The 23603-nt window shown below is 34.2% G+C and overlaps 1 protein-coding gene across 1 annotated transcript; it reads left to right on the forward strand.

Annotated features, from left to right (window-relative positions):
* Positions 1-4772: 4772 nt before the first annotated feature.
* On the forward strand, positions 4773-20996 carry LOC115965919 (alpha/beta hydrolase domain-containing protein 17B-like). The gene is made up of 8 exons (XM_031085238.1): positions 4773-5414; positions 8756-8792; positions 10988-11224; positions 11304-11464; positions 15095-15131; positions 17327-17563; positions 17643-17690; positions 20270-20996. Exons 1-8 carry the CDS (start codon positions 5092-5094, stop codon positions 20669-20671), a joined length of 1482 nt encoding a protein of 493 aa, XP_030941098.1. The 5' UTR covers positions 4773-5091; the 3' UTR covers positions 20672-20996.
* The last annotated feature ends 2607 nt before the right edge of the window (positions 20997-23603 follow it).

Here is a 23603-nt window from a genome sequence, read left to right on the forward strand (position 1 = left end):
TAGAACAATGCCGTTTTGATTTCTTCTGCACTATATTCACTGGACAAGATTTCCTGCATATTGATAGTCACCTTGTAAGGTATTGCATCAAGGCATTCTTCCAACCGGTTACATGCACTTGACATGAAAATATTCGCAAAGTAATTAGCAGCCACATCTACTATGTCCTTAGTCTCCTTCAGCCATATATTCTCATGATTTTTGATCCCTAGAATGAAATTTCTTTGCCTTCGTTGTGATGCTTTGGAGGGAAAAAACTTGGTATTTTTATCCCCATGTTTCAGCCAAGAAATGCGAGAATGATGTGCCCATTAGATTTCTTGTTAAGCGAAAGATCATCCAGCTCCTTACTTGCCAATATAAAATCAGACTTTATGGCGGCTGTAAGTTCACTCGTGGTGAATAATTTCAATTGTTTTTAGAGTTCTCTAATCCTTTCTGTATCAGGGTGTGTTCTAGTAGCACCCCATGCATGCAAATCCACTCCACAACGATTAATTTTTTCCTTGACTGCACGCAAGGCCGAGACTACTCCTCCTTGTCTACTCCACACATCCTGGATCACTCTTTTGCAATCATCTCAAAGCAACAAAGCTTCTTTGAACTTAAACCCCTTTGTGCTCCTTGAATTTGTTCACCAAGCATTCTTGGTATGAAGAATGATTGGTAGATGGTCAAATGCGTGGGAGAAGAGGTGAGTAACTGTGCTAGTTGGGAACTTCACTCTCCAATCCACATTAGCTACGGCACGGTCTTGGCACTGTCTCATGTTTATTGTCCAGGTCTTTTGTTATTCCATGTGAATGGGTAACCAAAGAAGCCCAGATCAGTCAAGTGACATCGCTCCAATGCATCACAAAAATCATCCATTTGGTTGTATGGCGGAGGTCATCGTCTTTGTTTCTCTGTGGAGTGCAAGATGGAATTAAAATCTTCGATACATAGCCACGGCCCATCAATGAACGACGAGAGCTAAGATAAAAGAGCCCAAGATTTTACTTTCTGACTAGATTCAAGCCATCCATAAAAGTAAGTCAAATACCATTCTAAACCGTTCTCTTCCATCATCTTAGCCAGTATATGATTCTTTGTAAAATTAATAACATCCACCATCACTTTCGCCTTCTATAACAGTGCCAAACCTCCCCCTGAGTTAGCCTTTTGAACAATGAACATATTAGGGAAAAGTATGTCTCTGCAATGCTTCTCAAAACCCTTCTTGTCCAACCTTGTTTCCATTAAAAAACACACAGTTGGAGCTTGATCTCTCACAAGCTTATGAAGGCCACAAACTGTCCAAGGGTTCCCAAGCCCTTGGCAATTCCAACTTAACAGCCTCATTGTGATCGGCAAGGGTGTTTCAACATCCCTGCTGCTTCATTAAAAGGTTGATCAGTCTGGATTCTCCCTCGCTTCTCCCCATATGCCTCTACCCCATCTACTGCCTCTTTTGTATGAACTTGCAAAAAAACCCTTTTTCCCCAAAACTTCTATGTGTTCATCTTTGTTTGAAACCTTAGGCCCACAATCCATTCAAATTATCTTAGTCCACTTGGGCTTGAGTTTAGTAGATCCAGTATTAGGCCCATCTTTCACATGCTCAGGACCAAATGACAAAACATCACGTGTAGCACTTAAATTTGAAACCTCTGAATTTAATTCCGCGTTATTAGAGAGCATGCTTTCTGTAATTGCTCTATCTCTTCCTTTCCTCGAAATAGTAACTAGCTAAAGATCAGTAACGGTTCCTAAAATCCCACGGTTTCCTATCTCGTGGATTCCATGTTCAGTAGGGTTTGTAGTGGTAGATGTCGCCCCTGATGATGGATTGACATACTGATTAGGGCTGCCATTATCGTTATTCTCCTCCACGACTGCTTCTTTGTGTGAAGTGGACTAAGTCGACCCCCTTTTAGATGGTGACACTTGCTAAGCACCCAACGCATTTAGCCAATCTCCATATTGACATACAACCTCATTCCATTTTTTGATGTAGCATAATGACTTGCACGATGTTGAATGTCATGTCCCAATAAACCACAATAGTGAAAGAATATCAGGAGCCTTTCATACTTGAATATGACCCAAGTAACCCCCATCTGACCCTGTAACATAACCCCCTCTCTAGATTGGTTTTGAGATTAGAAGAGATACTTTGACTATCATAAAAAGACTTTGAGCCTTTTGTTTTTGCCTCTTCTCAACTTCTTCCACCACTCACATCCTGCTTCCTACTTCCATTGCTACCTTGGGAGAAAACATATCAAAGGGCGCCCCCCAGATCTGGACCCATAGAGACGTCGATTTAAACTTCACATTGCTTGCCATCATTCCTTTTTTCCACCTATGCAACATGAGCGCCTGGTTGTCAAAAGTCCACGGACCTTCCCTCAAAACCCTCTCCATATCAAATTTAGTTTGAAATTTTAATTGAAATAGATTTGATCCCACCTCTATAATTTGGACCCCTTCATCAAGACCCCATGCTTTCCTCGAAGTATTTTGTGTTGCTCTTTTATTGAAAGGTTTGCACATAAGAAACTTTCCAATTTGCACATAGGAAACTTTCCAATCAGACTCTGACTACAAGTCTTTATCTCATCCTTACAACCTTCGTTTGACACCGTGATCATTTCTTCTTCTTCTATGGTTAACTTCATATTCTCTAAACTGTTTATCACATCGATTGCTATGATAGCATGGAAAAGGAAAAAGGAAAATGAAAACCCTTAGGATTGTCCTAAGGGAGAGAAAAGACTCGTTGAACGAGAGAGAGAACTCCTACGTAGAGGAGAAATTTAACCGTCATACAAAATTTTTCAGATAGAAGTGTTTAAGAGAATTATTTGAGTTGGAATTTTTATTTTAAATGACTGGAATAGAATAAAAACATGTATAATTGGAATAGTATTATTTAGTTTCCACTTTTTTATATAACAACAAATAATATTTTACCTAATTGAAAGTAATTTAAAAATCAAAGAAGTTAAGGTCATAAAGATGAATTGAGAAATATAAAATTGCCCATTAAATCTACTCCCACTAACACAACCTCCACACACACACACACACACACAAGAAGCCAAAGTTGTTATTTTAATTAAAAAAAATTGAATAAAAAAGCTTTTATATATATATATATATATATATATATATATATATATATAAAAGAAGATTCTCCTCTTTTCTCCTCTTTTAACTGAACTTTTATGTGGTTAAAAAATACTCTTATTAAGAAAGGGTAACTTCATTTAGAAATAGTGTCCCAAATGTCAAATAACAAATTTTATTTTGAATTAAAAAAGAAAATTCCTAAAATTTAGAATTTTTTTCCATTCAGGTTCAAAAAATAATTTACAGTTATTGTTTATTTTTAAAGTTTATCCTTTTCGTTTGTTTGGAAAATATATATATAAAAGATCCTATATAGGATGCGCATAATGTGTGAAAAAGTCTAGTAGAATATAAAATCAAATATTTTTGTTTCTATTAATAAGTAAATTTGAAATAATTAGGTGTAATATGTTTTTTCAAATCTTAGAGGAATCTTCTTTAACCCATTAAGTGACCTTTTCAAATCCCCAATACCAAATGTCTTTGATTGATAAAATCTTCAAAATTTATAACAACATGTGTTATTAAATTTATCAATTCATTTGATGAATCAAAGAAAATTAGTGAGCTAATCTAGTAAACAAAAGCTTTGAAAGACCTGCAAAAAAGAATTACACTATCGAAGGTCACCAGCATGGTGCCGACTTAAGTTTTTTCGATGCTTAATGTCAAACCCAAGATTGAACTCAAATGGCTAGAGTTAGCTTTTTTTCACTCATACTTTAGAATGGAGGGGTCTGGTATTTATACAGACTGGCTTCCATGATTTTTGCCACTTCCTTAGTGGGGGCATGATTGAATGTTTAGAGTTAATGGTAGTGAGATTCTTGGATTTTATGCCCATAACTTGAGAATGTGGGTTGCTGGGTGGATATCTCATGCCTGAAGTTTGGAGGTTTTCGTGAGTGTACCTTCATCGGTATGCAATCGTTCAGGGGTGGACAAGTGGATGGAGGGTCAGGCGACTCATGTTTAAGGCTTCCCATGATACTTGTTGGACGACTTAACATCCTAGTCCAATGAGCTTAGCTAGTTGGCTGGAAGGGCCTTGATGCTGGATGATGGAATTTTGAACGATTAAACAATGGTGTTTGATGAGTGGTGCATTTGGGCCGGAGGACCCTTGATGCTTGGTGATGTAATGAGGAGTTTTGGTTGTTAAGGGCGTCTTGGTCATTGTCTTAAGAATTATGGTTTGTTTGGATAGAGGAGGAGCGGAAGGAAGTAGAGTAGAGTTAACTAAAAATAAACTAATTTTGTACTAAATTTATTCTACTCTACTTCTTTTCTCTCCCCCTCAATCCAAATGAATTATTACATTAATCATCTATTTTAGAAAACTTTTATAAAAATTGAAAAAGTTGTAAAAGAAAATTAGTTACTTTTTTATGTTGTCCTGAAAAGTTTCTTAAAATGATTTATGTTGTATGCCCTAAACATATACGATACTAAAAGGCTATTTTAAAATTCTCCTAATTTTAATTTGTCAAATCTAATCTCAATCAAAGAAAAGCAAACTCGTTTTTTTTTTGGTAAACGAAAAGCAAAACTCGTTATTAGTATGATATGACCACCTGAGCATCCAAAAGTCACAAGTAGTTAGTTATATACAACTAAACATTTTTCAATCTTCTAATTCTTTTGCAAATACACAGCTTTTGCCTCCATAATACAAGTATATAAACACAGACAAATCATATAAAAGTCGCCGTCAGGCGACAATACTCACTGAACAGTCCCTCACTTCTCTCTCCCATTATAAAACTCTTTTAAACCTTTATTAAAAATATGAGCTTCCACGGCAAACTTTGACACGCTCCTTTCCTTTGACGCGCCACCACCAACTACCACGCGCCACCAAATCTTCACCTTTTGTCATCTTTCTCTTCTCTCAACTTTCCTTTCCTTTCTGATCTGAGAAAAAAGAGGGGCTTTAAAGGCTTGTATGAGTCTGTTTCCGTCGATGATAACAACAGAATGGGCGGAGTCACGTCGTCGATCGCGGCCAAGTTCGCTTTCTTCCCTCCGACCCCACCGTCTTACACTCTGATCTCAGAAGACGACGCGTCGTCGTTGGAAACTCAACCTGTTCGCTTCTCTATTCCTGAGGTTCCTAGGAAAAACAACGTGGAAGTACTCAAGCTTCGGACCAGAAAAGGCAACGATATCGTAGCTATTCATGTTAAGCATCACAAGCCTTCCGCTACTCTGCTTTACTCTCATGGAAATGCTGCTGATTTGGGTCAGATGTTTGAGCTTTTCGTTGAACTTAGCAATCGACTTCGTGTCAATCTCATGGGGTAAGACTACTTTTTGAGCTTAACTTTGGGTTTTTGAGGTTTAGTTTAGGGATATTTTATCTGGGTTTTTGGTGTTTTTGTCACTGCCTTGAGTTTTGGTTGGGAATTATTGTGTCTAAAATTTGATGGGCGTTGCTTAGTATGGTGAAATTTTCATGACAGTGCAATTGGGTTTGTCTCCTTTCTCAAATTTTTTGTGTGATAGTGGTTTTGGATGTAATCAACGTTGTAAATGATTAATCTTTCTTTCCTATAGCACATAGTATGGTGTTTCGTGTGTAAGCTTAAGTCTGATGGTTCTGCTTTGATAAAAGGTTTTTAGGAAGTTTCTAAATAAATGAATGTCAAAAGAAAATGAGAACTTTAAAGGGCAAGATTTAGATTTGGAAATGATTAATTTTGTTGTCAACAAGTATACTCATAGTATATCTGAGAACTGAAATAGAAAAATGATGATTTTGTTGGCAACTTTAGTTCATGGAGAGGGCATATGATGGAATCCAGTGGCATGGCAGAGTACATGTTATAATTAAAATTAAGGATGTCTAGGCATATTGTCAATTTGTCGAGATCATTGAATGTTCTTCCTCATATAACAGGATATGTCTTCCGATTGCTGAAAATTAGGTAAAAAACTATATCTGTTCCACTGAGATGATAGATGCCCAACTTGAAGAATGAAGAGATACTTTCATTAAATTTTGTGATATTCATCAAGAATAGGTAGTCAAAGAAAAATAACTATAGGAACTTTTTGGGTTTCAGATATTGACTGGATCAGGATTCTTTCCATTTGTCTTATATTGGAGAGGATGTTTTCATGAATCTAAAGGAGTACACAGTACAATGTGCTATGTCATTTAAAATTCCATTCCACCACATCAGGTACGATAACTAAAGTTAAAATTCCAATATGAAGCTGTAAATGCTTCTACTCGGTCAAGATGCGCATTCAAATACTTCACAACCTGAAGAATTGCCTCCCAGTGTGGATGATGAGGATCTGTCATAAATTGGCCTACAACACTCACTTCAAAGGATATGGAAAGTAATGGCGAGACAATTCAACTTGCCAACCATGTGACAATATTTTCAGGATTTGATAATAACTTCCCTTGATTCACGCACAATTTAACATTGGGATTTGTAGGAGTTTCTACAGGTTTAGAACTTGACAGTCTAGTTTTTCCCAAAATATCCAACACATATTTCCACTGCTACAAACTAATTCTTTCCTTAGATCAGGCTAACTCAATTCCCTAGAAGTAATTTAGGTTGCGTAGATGCTTAGCCAAAGAAATAATGTAGGTTTCCTAGATCCTTAGTTCAAAATGAACTTTGGATGAACTCCTTTAACTCCTGTGTCCCCTTCTTATTATCACTAGTGAGAATTATATCATCAATGTAGACTTTAAATACAATCTTTTTGTTCTTAAAAGTAAAAGAGAAGATTGAATGATCGGACTGGAAATGGTGAAGTCCAACCCTGATTACTGTATCACTAAAGTTTCCAAACCAAGTTCAAGGAGGCTGGTTAAGACCATAGACAGCTTTACCTAATCTGCACACCTTATTAGATTCCTCCTGAGCAACAAACCCCAGTGGTTGCTTCATGTATATTTCACCCGCAAATCACTATGTAAGAAGGCATTTTTAAAACCCAACTAAAACAATGCCCAACCAAGATTAGCACCCAAGGATATTAGAAACTGAATTGAAGAAATTTTAGCAACAGGAGAAAATGACTATGAATCATCCACCCCAAGTCTGAGTATAACCCTTGGTAACTAGGCACGCTTTCAGGTGTTCAATGGAACCATATAGCAAATACTTCATAATATCTACCCAGTCATTGGAGTGTTGGGGGGCTTATTTCATTGCATGATGGTGGTTGTCGGACATATGGTTACAAGATTGGTTGGTTGCAGGCAATGTGTGATGCCATAGTTGGCTGAAGAATGCTAAAGTTGGCCATGGAAGGGTTTTTTTTATTTTTATTTTTTGGCTTTGATACTATGTTAATTCTTGAAAAGTGTGTTTGTTTGGGTTAAATTAAATTATGCTACACATATGCTTAATATTTATAGTAATAGGTTTAGTACAAATACTACTCCTAATAGATTACATGATTTATACATCTACTGTAGATAAGATAGTGCCTCTTTATTGATAACTTTTGATACTTATGAAAAAAATAGAAAATAAACGAGGTGGTTTGCATATAACCCCAATTCAACATGTTCGTATGTCTTATCAAAAAAGAAAAAAAAATGTTCGTACATCTGTATGTATAAGAACACATATCTGCATATGTATATGTAAGTATACATATTCGTTGAGTTGCATCTAATGAAATAATGGTCGACTCATGATCTTCTACTACCAAGTCTTAGCATCCTAATCTATCATTAATATTTGACACTAGTACAGTGTTAACAGTACGCCTTTTGGTGTTTTCATCTTTGTGTCTATGCTATATAAATCTGGAATAAAATTTTCTGGTAGCATGGCCACATGGTGCGTCGATGCCTCGCAGCATGGTATCAACATGGTGCATTCAATATTAATGACATCAGTAATAGAAAAGAAAATCCTATTTTTTTATTAGATATTAATCAATATTAATGACATCAGTAATAACAGTTACTTAGATGTTTATATCTTACTACTAGTTCTCCTCATAGTCAAATCTATAGTATAAAAAAAAAAGTTGTACCCAATGCACAAATCTTTTGCATTTTGCGAGATCTAGGAGAGGTCATGGTAAGCAGGCTTACCTCCATATTTTTCTTTTTGAAGAGGCTGATTCCTGGACACAGTCAATTCTACAATATAGTTTTTAAAAAAAAGAATTATTTTCGGAAGTTTGAATTTCATTGAATTCCTGTGCATCACATGGGCAAAGAAGTAGGAGAAGTAGGAAACTGCTCAAATTCTGTTTTGACCGAAGACGTGGTATTTATTTGTATTTCTGTTCATGTCTGGTTTTGTCAGTACTCTCTTTTGGCTGGTGTTAACGACATTCATTTCATAAAGTTTCATTATGTGAGAACTATGCGCATTTGATTTTGTTTTCTTCTCAACAGTGCATGTGTGCATCATATCCAAGTGTTCTGTCTGGTTTTTTTTTCAAATGATATGGAGAAAAAATTTCATTTTTGTTAGAGCTAGATAAGCATGAAGATACAGATAAATATCTCTTCTATTAATTAAAGAATCTGAAAGTAAAATAGAAGTAGTGAAGTACACTACTTTTTGATACTAGTATATCTTTCTACAACTCTGATATTATAATCACCATTGGATTAATTTAGTGACCCTTGCTTCTTTGTTTTGTGCAGGTATGATTACTCTGGTTATGGACAATCAACTGGAAAGGTTGGATGCGTAGCTTCACTAATACTAGTTTGATGGAAATGGGAAAAAATGTTTATTATTTGCTTTTATTAAATCTTGCTAGTCTATAATTTATTGTAGGTGTCTGTTTATTAGAGCACTTAGATATCCTGATTTTTGTTCAAAATAAAAACTATGAACTAAGTGTTAGGTTTTGTACCTTTTTGGCTTTGTTAGACTTATATTTTGATGAGTTTAAACAAATAAATAGGAAAGATTGAAACTCAAGTTTTGAGTAGGCTGAATTTTTGAAGTCATGTGACAAGCATTTCTGACATTAACAATACAGCCTGACCAATCCTAGATTCCTAGACATGCATACATATGTGATCTATAACAATTATGTCATATAAAAAGTATATTGACACTCCATTTGTTTAATCGGAAAATTCTGCATTTTTTGGTTTTTGGTATGTGGAAAATGAAAGTCAACAGAAAAAATATTTTGTGGTCAATGGAAAACATACCCACTAGAAGGATAACTTCTCTCTCTTAGCTCTTTCTCTCCACTGGTTGATTGTTGATCGACTGTTGACTGGCTATGACTGACTTTTTTATTTCTTCCAAATGACTTTCTTTGATAAAAAATCTAATTTTTCTACTTATTCTTTTATGTAGATTCCAAATTTAGGTTGTGTTTTTCCAATTTGAGGCTCCCAAATAGCCCAAAAATAGAAAAGTTTTTCCTATTTGGTATCTGTTTTTGTGAATGAAAGTTTTTGTTCTTATAATTACTTGGAATTATAAGAAATATTAAGGATTTTTTATGCTAGTCAAACAATAGAAAAGTGTTTTCTAGCTCATTTTCAGTGTCTTAACCAAACACAGGAAAACTAGTTAGTTTTAAAGAAAACTAGTCATTTTCCAGAAAAAAAAAAATGTTTATTTTTATTTTTATTTTTTATCAAAACAAATGAGGCGTTAATGTGTATTATGTAATGAGTATATGTAATGTTGGCTCAAGTGTAGTATGAAACTAGGACCCTACCTGCCACACTTTTTAACCTCTTCAACGAAGTCCCAGGGACATGTAAGAAGTATGACCTTGACATGTACTTAGAAATTTGTTGAAACTACTGTGTACTTGTACATTTTAACTTGTGCTGACTAAATATATCTTGATTTGACTTTTTGGGTCTAGCGCATCTGTCTCAAATTGTATTAAGATAAAATCATTCATTCATTTGTTCTTTCGTTCTCTTGGATTTTTTTTTTTTTAATAATTTATTAGGCTACCAAATGGGAGGTAGTTTAACTGACACCTCCCATGGGTTGAACCCAAGACCTTCCTACCAATGCATTACATGGGTTTCGAATAGAAGTTTTTCATCTATATATTTGTTCAATTTTCTGTTCTTTCTGGTCCATGAATACATAACTAACTCATTTACCAATCATGAATGTACAAAAGTCTTTTGAGATGTTTCTGATATGTGAATAATGGGTCTTTAAGCATTACTGCATGTATGATTAAAAGCATTCTCCCAAGTTCTTTCAGAAAGGATGTAGCTTGTCATCATTATGCATTTTTTTATTGGTATATTCCATTTTCACAGTAAAGAAGCCGCATGGAGAATTATATTTCTCCGAATAATAATTGCTTCATGTTTCTAGGAGATCAATCATAAAATCTAAATTCCTAAGTCTTAATGTTAATGTCAAATTAAGTTTATGGGCTATTTCACTTATAAAAAAAAAGGTTTATGGGCTATTTCACCTGCCTAAGGAGAAAACATATTACCTGTGAGGATTATGCTGTTAGAATTAATTGCACCCAAAGGCATACCAACACTTGTAAAAATTCTTATGAACATGATGTTAACTTGAAATCCTTTTTGGCTGACAATTCATATGATACTGCATATCAAATATTCTGTGATTAATACTTCAATTTTTGGTAGTGAAAGGGCGAGTTAAGTATTTGTTTAGCACTAACTAGGGCCAGCACCTAAGCAATATCTAAATCCTTTGGTTGTTGAGGCAAAAAGGTGGACTGCAGTTTGATGCATCATAATATATATATTATTCTATGGGGATCTCATTATTAACGTTAATTGCTTGGCAGATACTGTGCTTGAATGACCCTGGATCAGCACATATTTCAGAGATTTTTTATGGATATTGTTATTTTCCTTGATGGTCATAATCTAACAATCACTCTTTTTCTTTTGAAACAGCCATCTGAATGTAATACATATGCTGATATTGATGCAGCATATAAATGCCTTAAGGAGCAGTATGATGTTAAAGATGAACAATTAATATTGTACGGTCAATCTGTTGGTAGCGGCCCCACCCTTGATCTTGCTTCAAGAATACCAAACTTGAGAGGAGTGGTTTTACATAGCCCAATTTTGTCTGGGCTGAGAGTACTGTACCCAGTCAAAAGAACATTCTGGTTTGATATTTTTAAGGTATTTTCATACCATTGATTCTATTACTCATGTCGTTCCATTTGGTAGATGGACTAATGTAATTTATTTTTCCTTTCAGAATATTGACAAAATTGGCATGGTAAACTGTCCCGTTCTTGTTATACATGTAAGTCATATTTACTTCAAATTTCATTTTCATTCTCTTCTTGCTCTTCATCATGATGGCCATATTCTTCTTGATCTCTTTGAGTGTGGGTGGGTTCATGTGGCTGGATGCAAGTATGGGAATATATTTATGGACCTTGTTGGTTTTGGTAACTTAACTAAAATTAAATGATAGGACAAAGTTTCTCTACAAACTAGTTTGGAGAGAAACACTTCAAACTCCCTCTAAAAAATTAACGTGGCTGTATATTTTGAAAATCAAACCGTTGGATTGCATATTCTTTATGTTATTAACATGCTCGTCAAATTTCGTTCAAATTGGATGTTAATTACCATTCAATCCATAAATGTATTTTTTATGCATAATTTAAGGTTACAAAAACTTGAAATTTAAATATTTAATTGATGACATAGCTATTGATTTTTTATTTTTTTGAAAATTTTCAAGCATAGAGGATATAATAAGAAAATGCAATCTAATTGTGGGTAATGACCCTAGGAAAAGGGTTAGCCACATCAACACTATACTTCAAAAAGACTCGTCATAATTGAAGCTCCTTATAGTTGTTAATAAAGCCTAAATCTACTTAGTAAATGGCCGATATGGGATTTTATCACTCCTACACACACTTAGACAATATCCAAATCAGATTGGGGCGTCACATGATATTTCTTTGGTATTAGAATGCTTTCTTAGTCAGATAAGGAATTTAGAGATAGCATGTGCTAATCCTTAAAGAGAACAAATTATAGGAACTCTTTAACCGCTTTGTGAGAAGTTTGACATGGGATGAAACTTTCCTCCTGAGTTGTGAATGAACTATATTAGTTAGAGTCTGAATCAATGAAAAATAATAACAGTTTAAATCCATCTGAATCTGCCAGACTTTTCACAGATGTATTGAGCTAATAAATGGATCCTTTATGATTCTTTTATCATGTGGGAGGAGAATCATTTTTCATCATAAATCAAGCATGAAGGACATTTCTAGAGGACTACACCTAGGAGAGACTCTATCCCCTGTTTTTTGTTATTATTAATTTATTATGGAGGCCTTTAATGTAATGATGGAAAAAGCAAAAGAAGGAAGATATTTATTTGGTTTTACAGTGGCGACTTGGACAGTAATTTATTGATGATTTCTCATTTACTCTTTGTGGATGACAAATTGATGGTGTGGCTAACCTTAATCAGATTTGTATTTAAAGTTTGGCTTTATTTGGATTGAAGCTGTCTCTGGTCTAAAGTTTAACTTGGGCAAGTCAGAGTTGGTACCAGTTGGAGATGTGCATCATTTGGAATAGTTGGCGGATATTATGGGGTATGAAGTGTCGTATATGCCAATGAAATATCTAGATCTTCCTTTGGGTGCTAAATTCAAAGCAAAGATCATTAGGAATACCATATTGGAGAAGAAGATGGAAAGAAGACAGGCAGGAAGGAAGCGACTTTATCTCTTAGAACAGAGTTAAGATTACCTTAATCAAAAGCACTCTTTCAAGCTTACCCACTAATAGATGTGGCACATCACATTGAAAATTTACAGCGAGATTTTTTATGAAGACTTTTAATTGAGGACTCCAAATTCCATTTAATTAAATGGAATAAAACATGTGAGCCCCTTCTAAGTGGAGGATTGTCCATCGTGGGAACCTGAATTACTAGAAGTAATTTAGGTTGCGTAGATGCTTAGCCAAAGAAATAATGTAGGTTTCCTAGATCCTTAGTTCAAAATGAACTTTGGATGAACTCCTTTAACTCCTGTGTCCCCTTCTTATTATCACTAGTGAGAATTATATCATCAATGTAGACTTTAAATACAATCTTTTTGTTCTTAAAAGTAAAAGAGAAGATTGAATGATCGGACTGGAAATGGTGAAGTCCAACCCTGATTACTGTATCACTAAAGTTTCCAAACCAAGTTCAAGGAGGCTGGTTAAGACCATAGACAGCTTTACCTAATCTGCACACCTTATTAGATTCCTCCTGAGCAACAAACCCCAGTGGTTGCTTCATGTATATTTCACCCGCAAATCACTATGTAAGAAGGCATTTTTAAAACCCAACTAAAACAATGCCCAACCAAGATTAGCACCCAAGGATATTAGAAACTGAATTGAAGAAATTTTAGCAACAGGAGAAAATGACTATGAATCATCCACCCCAAGTCTGAGTATAACCCTTGGTAACTAGGCACGCTTTCAGGTGTTCAATGGAACCATATAGCAAATACTTCATAATATCTACCCAGTCATTGGAGTGTTGGGGGGCTTATTTCATTGCATGATGGTGGTTGTCGGACATATGGTTACAAGATTGGTTGGTTGCAGGCAATGTGTGATGCCATAGTTGGCTGAAGAATGCTAAAGTTGGCCATGGAAGGGTTTTTTTTATTTTTATTTTTTGGCTTTGATACTATGTTAATTCTTGAAAAGTGTGTTTGTTTGGGTTAAATTAAATTATGCTACACATATGCTTAATATTTATAGTAATAGGTTTAGTACAAATACTACTCCTAATAGATTACATGATTTATACATCTACTGTAGATAAGATAGTGCCTCTTTATTGATAACTTTTGATACTTATGAAAAAAATAGAAAATAAACGAGGTGGTTTGCATATAACCCCAATTCAACATGTTCGTATGTCTTATCAAAAAAGAAAAAAAAATGTTCGTACATCTGTATGTATAAGAACACATATCTGCATATGTATATGTAAGTATACATATTCGTTGAGTTGCATCTAATGAAATAATGGTCGACTCATGATCTTCTACTACCAAGTCTTAGCATCCTAATCTATCATTAATATTTGACACTAGTACAGTGTTAACAGTACGCCTTTTGGTGTTTTCATCTTTGTGTCTATGCTATATAAATCTGGAATAAAATTTTCTGGTAGCATGGCCACATGGTGCGTCGATGCCTCGCAGCATGGTATCAACATGGTGCATTCAATATTAATGACATCAGTAATAGAAAAGAAAATCCTATTTTTTTATTAGATATTAATCAATATTAATGACATCAGTAATAACAGTTACTTAGATGTTTATATCTTACTACTAGTTCTCCTCATAGTCAAATCTATAGTATAAAAAAAAAAGTTGTACCCAATGCACAAATCTTTTGCATTTTGCGAGATCTAGGAGAGGTCATGGTAAGCAGGCTTACCTCCATATTTTTCTTTTTGAAGAGGCTGATTCCTGGACACAGTCAATTCTACAATATAGTTTTTAAAAAAAAGAATTATTTTCGGAAGTTTGAATTTCATTGAATTCCTGTGCATCACATGGGCAAAGAAGTAGGAGAAGTAGGAAACTGCTCAAATTCTGTTTTGACCGAAGACGTGGTATTTATTTGTATTTCTGTTCATGTCTGGTTTTGTCAGTACTCTCTTTTGGCTGGTGTTAACGACATTCATTTCATAAAGTTTCATTATGTGAGAACTATGCGCATTTGATTTTGTTTTCTTCTCAACAGTGCATGTGTGCATCATATCCAAGTGTTCTGTCTGGTTTTTTTTTCAAATGATATGGAGAAAAAATTTCATTTTTGTTAGAGCTAGATAAGCATGAAGATACAGATAAATATCTCTTCTATTAATTAAAGAATCTGAAAGTAAAATAGAAGTAGTGAAGTACACTACTTTTTGATACTAGTATATCTTTCTACAACTCTGATATTATAATCACCATTGGATTAATTTAGTGACCCTTGCTTCTTTGTTTTGTGCAGGTATGATTACTCTGGTTATGGACAATCAACTGGAAAGGTTGGATGCGTAGCTTCACTAATACTAGTTTGATGGAAATGGGAAAAAATGTTTATTATTTGCTTTTATTAAATCTTGCTAGTCTATAATTTATTGTAGGTGTCTGTTTATTAGAGCACTTAGATATCCTGATTTTTGTTCAAAATAAAAACTATGAACTAAGTGTTAGGTTTTGTACCTTTTTGGCTTTGTTAGACTTATATTTTGATGAGTTTAAACAAATAAATAGGAAAGATTGAAACTCAAGTTTTGAGTAGGCTGAATTTTTGAAGTCATGTGACAAGCATTTCTGACATTAACAATACAGCCTGACCAATCCTAGATTCCTAGACATGCATACATATGTGATCTATAACAATTATGTCATATAAAAAGTATATTGACACTCCATTTGTTTAATCGGAAAATTCTGCATTTTTTGGTTTTTGGTATGTGGAAAATGAAAGTCAACAGAAAAAATATTTTGTGGTCAATGGAAAACATACCCACTAGAAGGATAACTTCTCTCTCTTAGCTCTTTCTCTCCACTGGTTGATTGTTGATCGACTGTTGACTGGCTATGACTGACTTTTTTATTTCTTCCAAATGACTTTCTTTGATAAAAAATCTAATTTTTCTACTTATTCTTTTATGTAGATTCCAAATTTAGGTTGTGTTTTTCCAATTTGAGGCTCCCAAATAGCCCAAAAATAGAAAAGTTTTTCCTATTTGGTATCTGTTTTTGTGAATGAAAGTTTTTGTTCTTATAATTACTTGGAATTATAAGAAATATTAAGGATTTTTTATGCTAGTCAAACAATAGAAAAGTGTTTTCTAGCTCATTTTCAGTGTCTTAACCAAACACAGGAAAACTAGTTAGTTTTAAAGAAAACTAGTCATTTTCCAGAAAAAAAAAAATGTTTATTTTTATTTTTATTTTTTATCAAAACAAATGAGGCGTTAATGTGTATTATGTAATGAGTATATGTAATGTTGGCTCAAGTGTAGTATGAAACTAGGACCCTACCTGCCACACTTTTTAACCTCTTCAACGAAGTCCCAGGGACATGTAAGAAGTATGACCTTGACATGTACTTAGAAATTTGTTGAAACTACTGTGTACTTGTACATTTTAACTTGTGCTGACTAAATATATCTTGATTTGACTTTTTGGGTCTAGCGCATCTGTCTCAAATTGTATTAAGATAAAATCATTCATTCATTTGTTCTTTCGTTCTCTTGGATTTTTTTTTTTTTAATAATTTATTAGGCTACCAAATGGGAGGTAGTTTAACTGACACCTCCCATGGGTTGAACCCAAGACCTTCCTACCAATGCATTACATGGGTTTCGAATAGAAGTTTTTCATCTATATATTTGTTCAATTTTCTGTTCTTTCTGGTCCATGAATACATAACTAACTCATTTACCAATCATGAATGTACAAAAGTCTTTTGAGATGTTTCTGATATGTGAATAATGGGTCTTTAAGCATTACTGCATGTATGATTAAAAGCATTCTCCCAAGTTCTTTCAGAAAGGATGTAGCTTGTCATCATTATGCATTTTTTTATTGGTATATTCCATTTTCACAGTAAAGAAGCCGCATGGAGAATTATATTTCTCCGAATAATAATTGCTTCATGTTTCTAGGAGATCAATCATAAAATCTAAATTCCTAAGTCTTAATGTTAATGTCAAATTAAGTTTATGGGCTATTTCACTTATAAAAAAAAAGGTTTATGGGCTATTTCACCTGCCTAAGGAGAAAACATATTACCTGTGAGGATTATGCTGTTAGAATTAATTGCACCCAAAGGCATACCAACACTTGTAAAAATTCTTATGAACATGATGTTAACTTGAAATCCTTTTTGGCTGACAATTCATATGATACTGCATATCAAATATTCTGTGATTAATACTTCAATTTTTGGTAGTGAAAGGGCGAGTTAAGTATTTGTTTAGCACTAACTAGGGCCAGCACCTAAGCAATATCTAAATCCTTTGGTTGTTGAGGCAAAAAGGTGGACTGCAGTTTGATGCATCATAATATATATATTATTCTATGGGGATCTCATTATTAACGTTAATTGCTTGGCAGATACTGTGCTTGAATGACCCTGGATCAGCACATATTTCAGAGATTTTTTATGGATATTGTTATTTTCCTTGATGGTCATAATCTAACAATCACTCTTTTTCTTTTGAAACAGCCATCTGAATGTAATACATATGCTGATATTGATGCAGCATATAAATGCCTTAAGGAGCAGTATGATGTTAAAGATGAACAATTAATATTGTACGGTCAATCTGTTGGTAGCGGCCCCACCCTTGATCTTGCTTCAAGAATACCAAACTTGAGAGGAGTGGTTTTACATAGCCCAATTTTGTCTGGGCTGAGAGTACTGTACCCAGTCAAAAGAACATTCTGGTTTGATATTTTTAAGGTATTTTCATACCATTGATTCTATTACTCATGTCGTTCCATTTGGTAGATGGACTAATGTAATTTATTTTTCCTTTCAGAATATTGACAAAATTGGCATGGTAAACTGTCCCGTTCTTGTTATACATGTAAGTCATATTTACTTCAAATTTCATTTTCATTCTCTTCTTGCTCTTCATCATGATGGCCATATTCTTCTTGATCTCTTTGAGTGTGGGTGGGTTCATGTGGCTGGATGCAAGTATGGGAATATATTTATGGACCTTGTTGGTTTTGGTAACTTAACTAAAATTAAATGATAGGACAAAGTTTCTCTACAAACTAGTTTGGAGAGAAACACTTCAAACTCCCTCTAAAAAATTAACGTGGCTGTATATTTTGAAAATCAAACCGTTGGATTGCATATTCTTTATGTTATTAACATGCTCGTCAAATTTCGTTCAAATTGGATGTTAATTACCATTCAATCCATAAATGTATTTTTTATGCATAATTTAAGGTTACAAAAACTTGAAATTTAAATATTTAATTGATGACATAGCTATTGATTTTTTATTTTTTTGAAAATTTTCAAGCATAGAGGATATAATAAGAAAATGCAATCTAATTGTGGGTAATGACCCTAGGAAAAGGGTTAGCCACATCAACACTATACTTCAAAAAGACTCGTCATAATTGAAGCTCCTTATAGTTGTTAATAAAGCCTAAATCTACTTAGTAAATGGCCGATATGGGATTTTATCACTCCTACACACACTTAGACAATATCCAAATCAGATTGGGGCGTCACATGATATTTCTTTGGTATTAGAATGCTTTCTTAGTCAGATAAGGAATTTAGAGATAGCATGTGCTAATCCTTAAAGAGAACAAATTATAGGAACTCTTTAACCGCTTTGTGAGAAGTTTGACATGGGATGAAACTTTCCTCCTGAGTTGTGAATGAACTATATTAGTTAGAGTCTGAATCAATGAAAAATAATAACAGTTTAAATCCATCTGAATCTGCCAGACTTTTCACAGATGTATTGAGCTAATAAATGGATCCTTTATGATTCTTTTATCATGTGGGAGGAGAATCATTTTTCATCATAAATCAAGCATGAAGGACATTTCTAGAGGACTACACCTAGGAGAGACTCTATCCCCTGTTTTTTGTTATTATTAATTTATTATGGAGGCCTTTAATGTAATGATGGAAAAAGCAAAAGAAGGAAGATATTTATTTGGTTTTACAGTGGCGACTTGGACAGTAATTTATTGATGATTTCTCATTTACTCTTTGTGGATGACAAATTGATGGTGTGGCTAACCTTAATCAGATTTGTATTTAAAGTTTGGCTTTATTTGGATTGAAGCTGTCTCTGGTCTAAAGTTTAACTTGGGCAAGTCAGAGTTGGTACCAGTTGGAGATGTGCATCATTTGGAATAGTTGGCGGATATTATGGGGTATGAAGTGTCGTATATGCCAATGAAATATCTAGATCTTCCTTTGGGTGCTAAATTCAAAGCAAAGATCATTAGGAATACCATATTGGAGAAGAAGATGGAAAGAAGACAGGCAGGAAGGAAGCGACTTTATCTCTTAGAACAGAGTTAAGATTACCTTAATCAAAAGCACTCTTTCAAGCTTACCCACTAATAGATGTGGCACATCACATTGAAAATTTACAGCGAGATTTTTTATGAAGACTTTTAATTGAGGACTCCAAATTCCATTTAATTAAATGGAATAAAACATGTGAGCCCCTTCTAAGTGGAGGATTGTCCATCGTGGGAACCTGAATTATTTAATCAAGATCTTTTGGAAAGTCGTTGTGGAGATTTGGCATGGAGAGAGAGGTTTTGTGGAGGAGGGTAATAGAGAAGAAATATGGAAGTTTGTGGGGTGGATGGTCTACTACTGTTTTTAATGGCTCTCACAGTGTTAGTCTATGTAAATACATAACGAGAGATTGGGAAAATTTTTTGTGTTTCATAAGTGTGGAGTGGGTGACAGGACCAAACTTAAATTTTGGTAAGATCATTGAGGAGAATCTTAACAATAGAAAAATTGAGGAAAAGAAATATAATTGTGGTAGCTTGGTGTTGTACATGCAAAAGGAATGGGGAGATAGTTGTATTATCATCATAGAGTTGTGGAATATGGCTTTTAGCATGTTTGGGGTTCAGGGGGTTATGCCTAAAGGAGTAATAGATTTGTTAACATGTTGACAAGGAAGTTTTGGTTAACAGGGGTGCATAGAAATTTGGAAGGCAATTCCTTACTGTTTAATGTGAGTGGACTATTAAATCTGAAATTGATGCTTTGATCCTTGTTTGAATGGATGATTACGTCAGGATTATTTTCTTTTTCCAACTTATTAAATTGTTTTGATTTTTTCAATTTTGAAGTTTAATTGTGGGTGCACCTATTGCATAATTCCTGTGTACTTGGGCTATGCCTTTTTATTTTGGAAATTTGGGCTATGCCTTTTTTGTCTTAATTAAATTTGTTATTTATCCAAAAAAAAGCATAATTCAGTTCATCATGTTCATGTCAAGGTTTGGCCGGGATTGCTTTTTAAATGTGGTTTTGTTCCCCCAAGTGATCACATTGCCCTCTACTCCTTGCCCTTTCCAGTAGAAACATTCCAAAATCCTATTATCTTTTTCCCTAAGTTCTCTTACAGAAATTTATAATAAACATATTATGTTCCCTGTTCAGGGGACTTCTGATGAAGTTGTGGATTGGTCCCATGGGAAGCAGCTTTGGGAGCTTTGCAAGGAAAAGTACGAACCCTTGTGGTTAAGTGGAGGTGGACATTGCAATCTTGAGCTTTACCCAGAGTTCATTAAACACCTAAAGAAATATGTACAGACCATTAGCAAATCAAAAGCAACCACAAATGGTTCTAAAAAACCTACAGTAGAATCTGATAATCAGAGCAAAGCATCTGAAACTGGAACTGCAGATACATTTGAATTAAGTTCAGATGTTCCAGAAGTTTCTAGAAACAGTTTAGATAGCCGACTTGAGAAGTCCAGAAAATCAAACAAGCCTGAAAAGTCTCGTATGAGCACTGACCGTGTTGACAGGTTTAGACGAAGAAAGGGCTTAGTCTGGTGATTAATTTACACAGCATTTCAATAAGTTATGTGCTAATATCTACTTGAGAAGGTAAATCTATTCACCCCAGCTTATGTAATGATGTGATCCTAGATGGAATATATCCAGTTGAGTGTGTTCCTTCACGTAATTATTTTTCTTTATCTGTATGTATGCTCAAAGATTGAGAGGAATCTAGCATTTTTTATTTCTTCTCATCTTTTGTAAAATCAACAGCCTTATGCAGTTTTAGCTATTTTCTTTCTTTAGTCTCTTAAGTTGATATTCTAATTGTATGTATTCTATTACAGCATTATCAAACTCAAAATTCATGTAGTTTCAGATATTTTACTTTCTTTAGTGCCCGTTTGGAAAGGCTTTTTAAAATTGCACTTAAGTTGAGGGAACTGAAAATCCACCAGTGGTGTATATCTCTAGGGAAATCTGTCTATATGTTTATTTTTTTCACCTTTTTATTTGTTTGTTTTGGTTGTGTATTATTATCGCATTTGGTGGGGGTTGGGCTTGTTTTGAAGTTGTCAGTATTATTTATTTATTTTTGAATAAGTCGCTGATAGGATTGTGTCATAGGATTCAGGGATTGTTAAGCGTTAACGCTGGTTCGGCTGCACCTGGCTATTCAAAGTGTTGGTGAATGAAATTTGCCACGTATCTGTGGAGTCAATGTGGCAGGATTGAAAAGAGGAAGTATTTTGTGCATCCATTTTATGCAATAGATGCGAACAATAATTTCTCGGGCTAAATCAGGTCACCCCATACCCTATAGGGACCGGCTCCCCTCCCATTAAAAAGCCTCCCATTATCTCCTGTTTTTACACTGATGAGGAACACGTGGCTAATAAAAAATCTAAGGGTCAAAAGGAAGCCACATCAAAACATAATTTTTCCCTTTTCTTCTCAAACCCAAATCCTTCTTCCCCAAAGACCCATGCTGAAAACCTATTAGTTTTTCTCGTTCTTCCCCAAAGATTCATAGTCAAAATCATAAAATCAAAGAAAACCCAGAAATCTCAAACATTCAGAAACCCAGAAACCCAAAAATTCAAACAAAACCCAGTTTATTTCAAACAATCAACAACAAATTCAGCCAACTTGGCCAACTCGGCTCATTGAATCAAACAAACACACAAACCCAAAAAAGCCTAGCCAATTCGGCTCACAATAACAGCAAGCCCAACCAATCCATAACAGATCTAAACTCAAATTAGCTATCATAGATCCCACAACTCCAACAGATTCAACATTGTGAGACAAAGAGAGAGAGGTGGTGTTATCTTTAATGCTTGGCTTGTCCAATCACAGTGGATGGGAGAGAGAGAGAGAGAGAGAGAGAGAGATTGAGATGAGAGACAAAGAGGGAGTGTTGTTTTGGTGGTGTATGGGTGACTGACAGTGCCATCAATGCTTCTCATACTTTGGTGGCGTCTTTGGAATCTTTGTTATGGCTCCTTGCTGTCCATGGCCAAGGGTGGTGGTGTATGTGTGGTGGGTTTGGCAGGGAGGCTGCTGAAGATTTGGGTTTGAGAAGAAGAGAGAAAAATTATGTTTTGATGTGGCTTCCTTTTGACCCTTCAATTTTTTATTAGCCACGTGTTACTCATTAGTGTAAAAACGGGAGAAAATGGGAGGCTTTTTAATGGGAGGGGAGCCAAAAATCCCATGACTTTGAAAAAAAATAAAAATTCCTTTTAAAACTTTGCTCATTCAAAAGATTTCTTTTATCATATTTTTTTGAGAAGAAATTCCAATGTGGTAAAAGAAAACTTTTTTTTAAAAAAGAAGGAAAAGAGATTTAAAAAAAAAAAAGAAAAAACACTTTCTTTTTGGATAAAAGAAAAAGATTTATTTTTTTTTCTAAAGAACATTTTAAAGGGAAAGAAAAGATATATTTTGGAAAGAATGTTTAAAAAAGAAGAAGAAGAAGGTTTAAAGGAGGATTTTTAAATAAAAGATTTTATTTTTGAAAACAACTTTTGAAAAGGCAATAATGTTCTTTTTTTTTTTGAAAAACCATTTCCCTAGAAAAGCATACTAAAGGAATTTGTTTACCCAAGTTATTAATTTATGGCCACATTATCAATGAGAGAAGGTAAAGAGCAACAATAGTACGAAATGCTAGGAAATTTAAATGACCAGGGAAAGTAAAGTGTTTAAATATAAATAACAAATAAAAGTAAAGAGTTTGAATTTAAATGACAAATAAAAGTAAAGAACTTAAAATTAAAAGAAAATAAGAGTAAAGGTTCATTGAAAAGGTTTTTTTTTTTTTTATAGATCTTTCTCTTAAAACTCATTTAAAAACAACATTTTCATATTGTGCTTTACTTAAGGTTTAAAGCTCATTTAAAAAGGATAGATAGAAAATCTTTTTATTAAGTGATGAGATAGTAATATATATATATATATATATATATATATAAATATAAATATAATAGGAAATAAAGGTGCAACAAATAAAGGGGAGTGGTAAAAAGCAAGAATTAAATGGGATGAAAATAATCTAAAGGGGAAAGGGGGAATGGAATTTCATATATATAACATGAATGATGTATACATAGGAAGAAATAGAGAGGGGTGAGATGGGTGTAGTTATTAAGAAACTACCCCATCCCTACATCTTACCCACAAAGATTACAATAAATATGAGAGGGGCTGAATATTTGTGATGGGTTTCCTAAAGAGTGGAGAGAGAAATTTTTTTCAGAAATTTTTTTTTTTCCCTAGTATTTTTCCCTCTAGTTTTTCAATTTTTTTTCCTCCCAAAAACTTCATATTTTTTTACAAAAAATGAGGGGTATTTATAGAAAAGCCAAAAAAAAAGGGAGGCTATGTGATGGTGTTTTGGTACACCATCACATAGCCTCCCATTTTTACACCAAGTTTGGCTATTTTGTCTTTTTCCCGGTTTCTGGTGTGATCTTCGTGAAATTGT

Source organism: Quercus lobata, chromosome 2 (genome assembly GCF_001633185.2).
Source record: "Quercus lobata isolate SW786 chromosome 2, ValleyOak3.0 Primary Assembly, whole genome shotgun sequence".
NCBI lineage: Eukaryota > Viridiplantae > Streptophyta > Magnoliopsida > Fagales > Fagaceae > Quercus > Quercus lobata.

Coding starts and splice junctions, on each gene's coding strand:
- LOC115965919 (XM_031085238.1), top strand. CDS start 5,092: ATGGGCGGAGTCACGTCGTCGATCGCGGCCAAGTTCGCTTTCTTCCCT. Junction 8,793..10,987: donor ATGGACAATCAACTGGAAAG/GTTGGATGCGTA, acceptor CTTTTGAAACAG/CCATCTGAATGTAATACATA. Junction 11,225..11,303: donor TCTGGTTTGATATTTTTAAG/GTATTTTCATAC, acceptor TTTTCCTTTCAG/AATATTGACAAAATTGGCAT.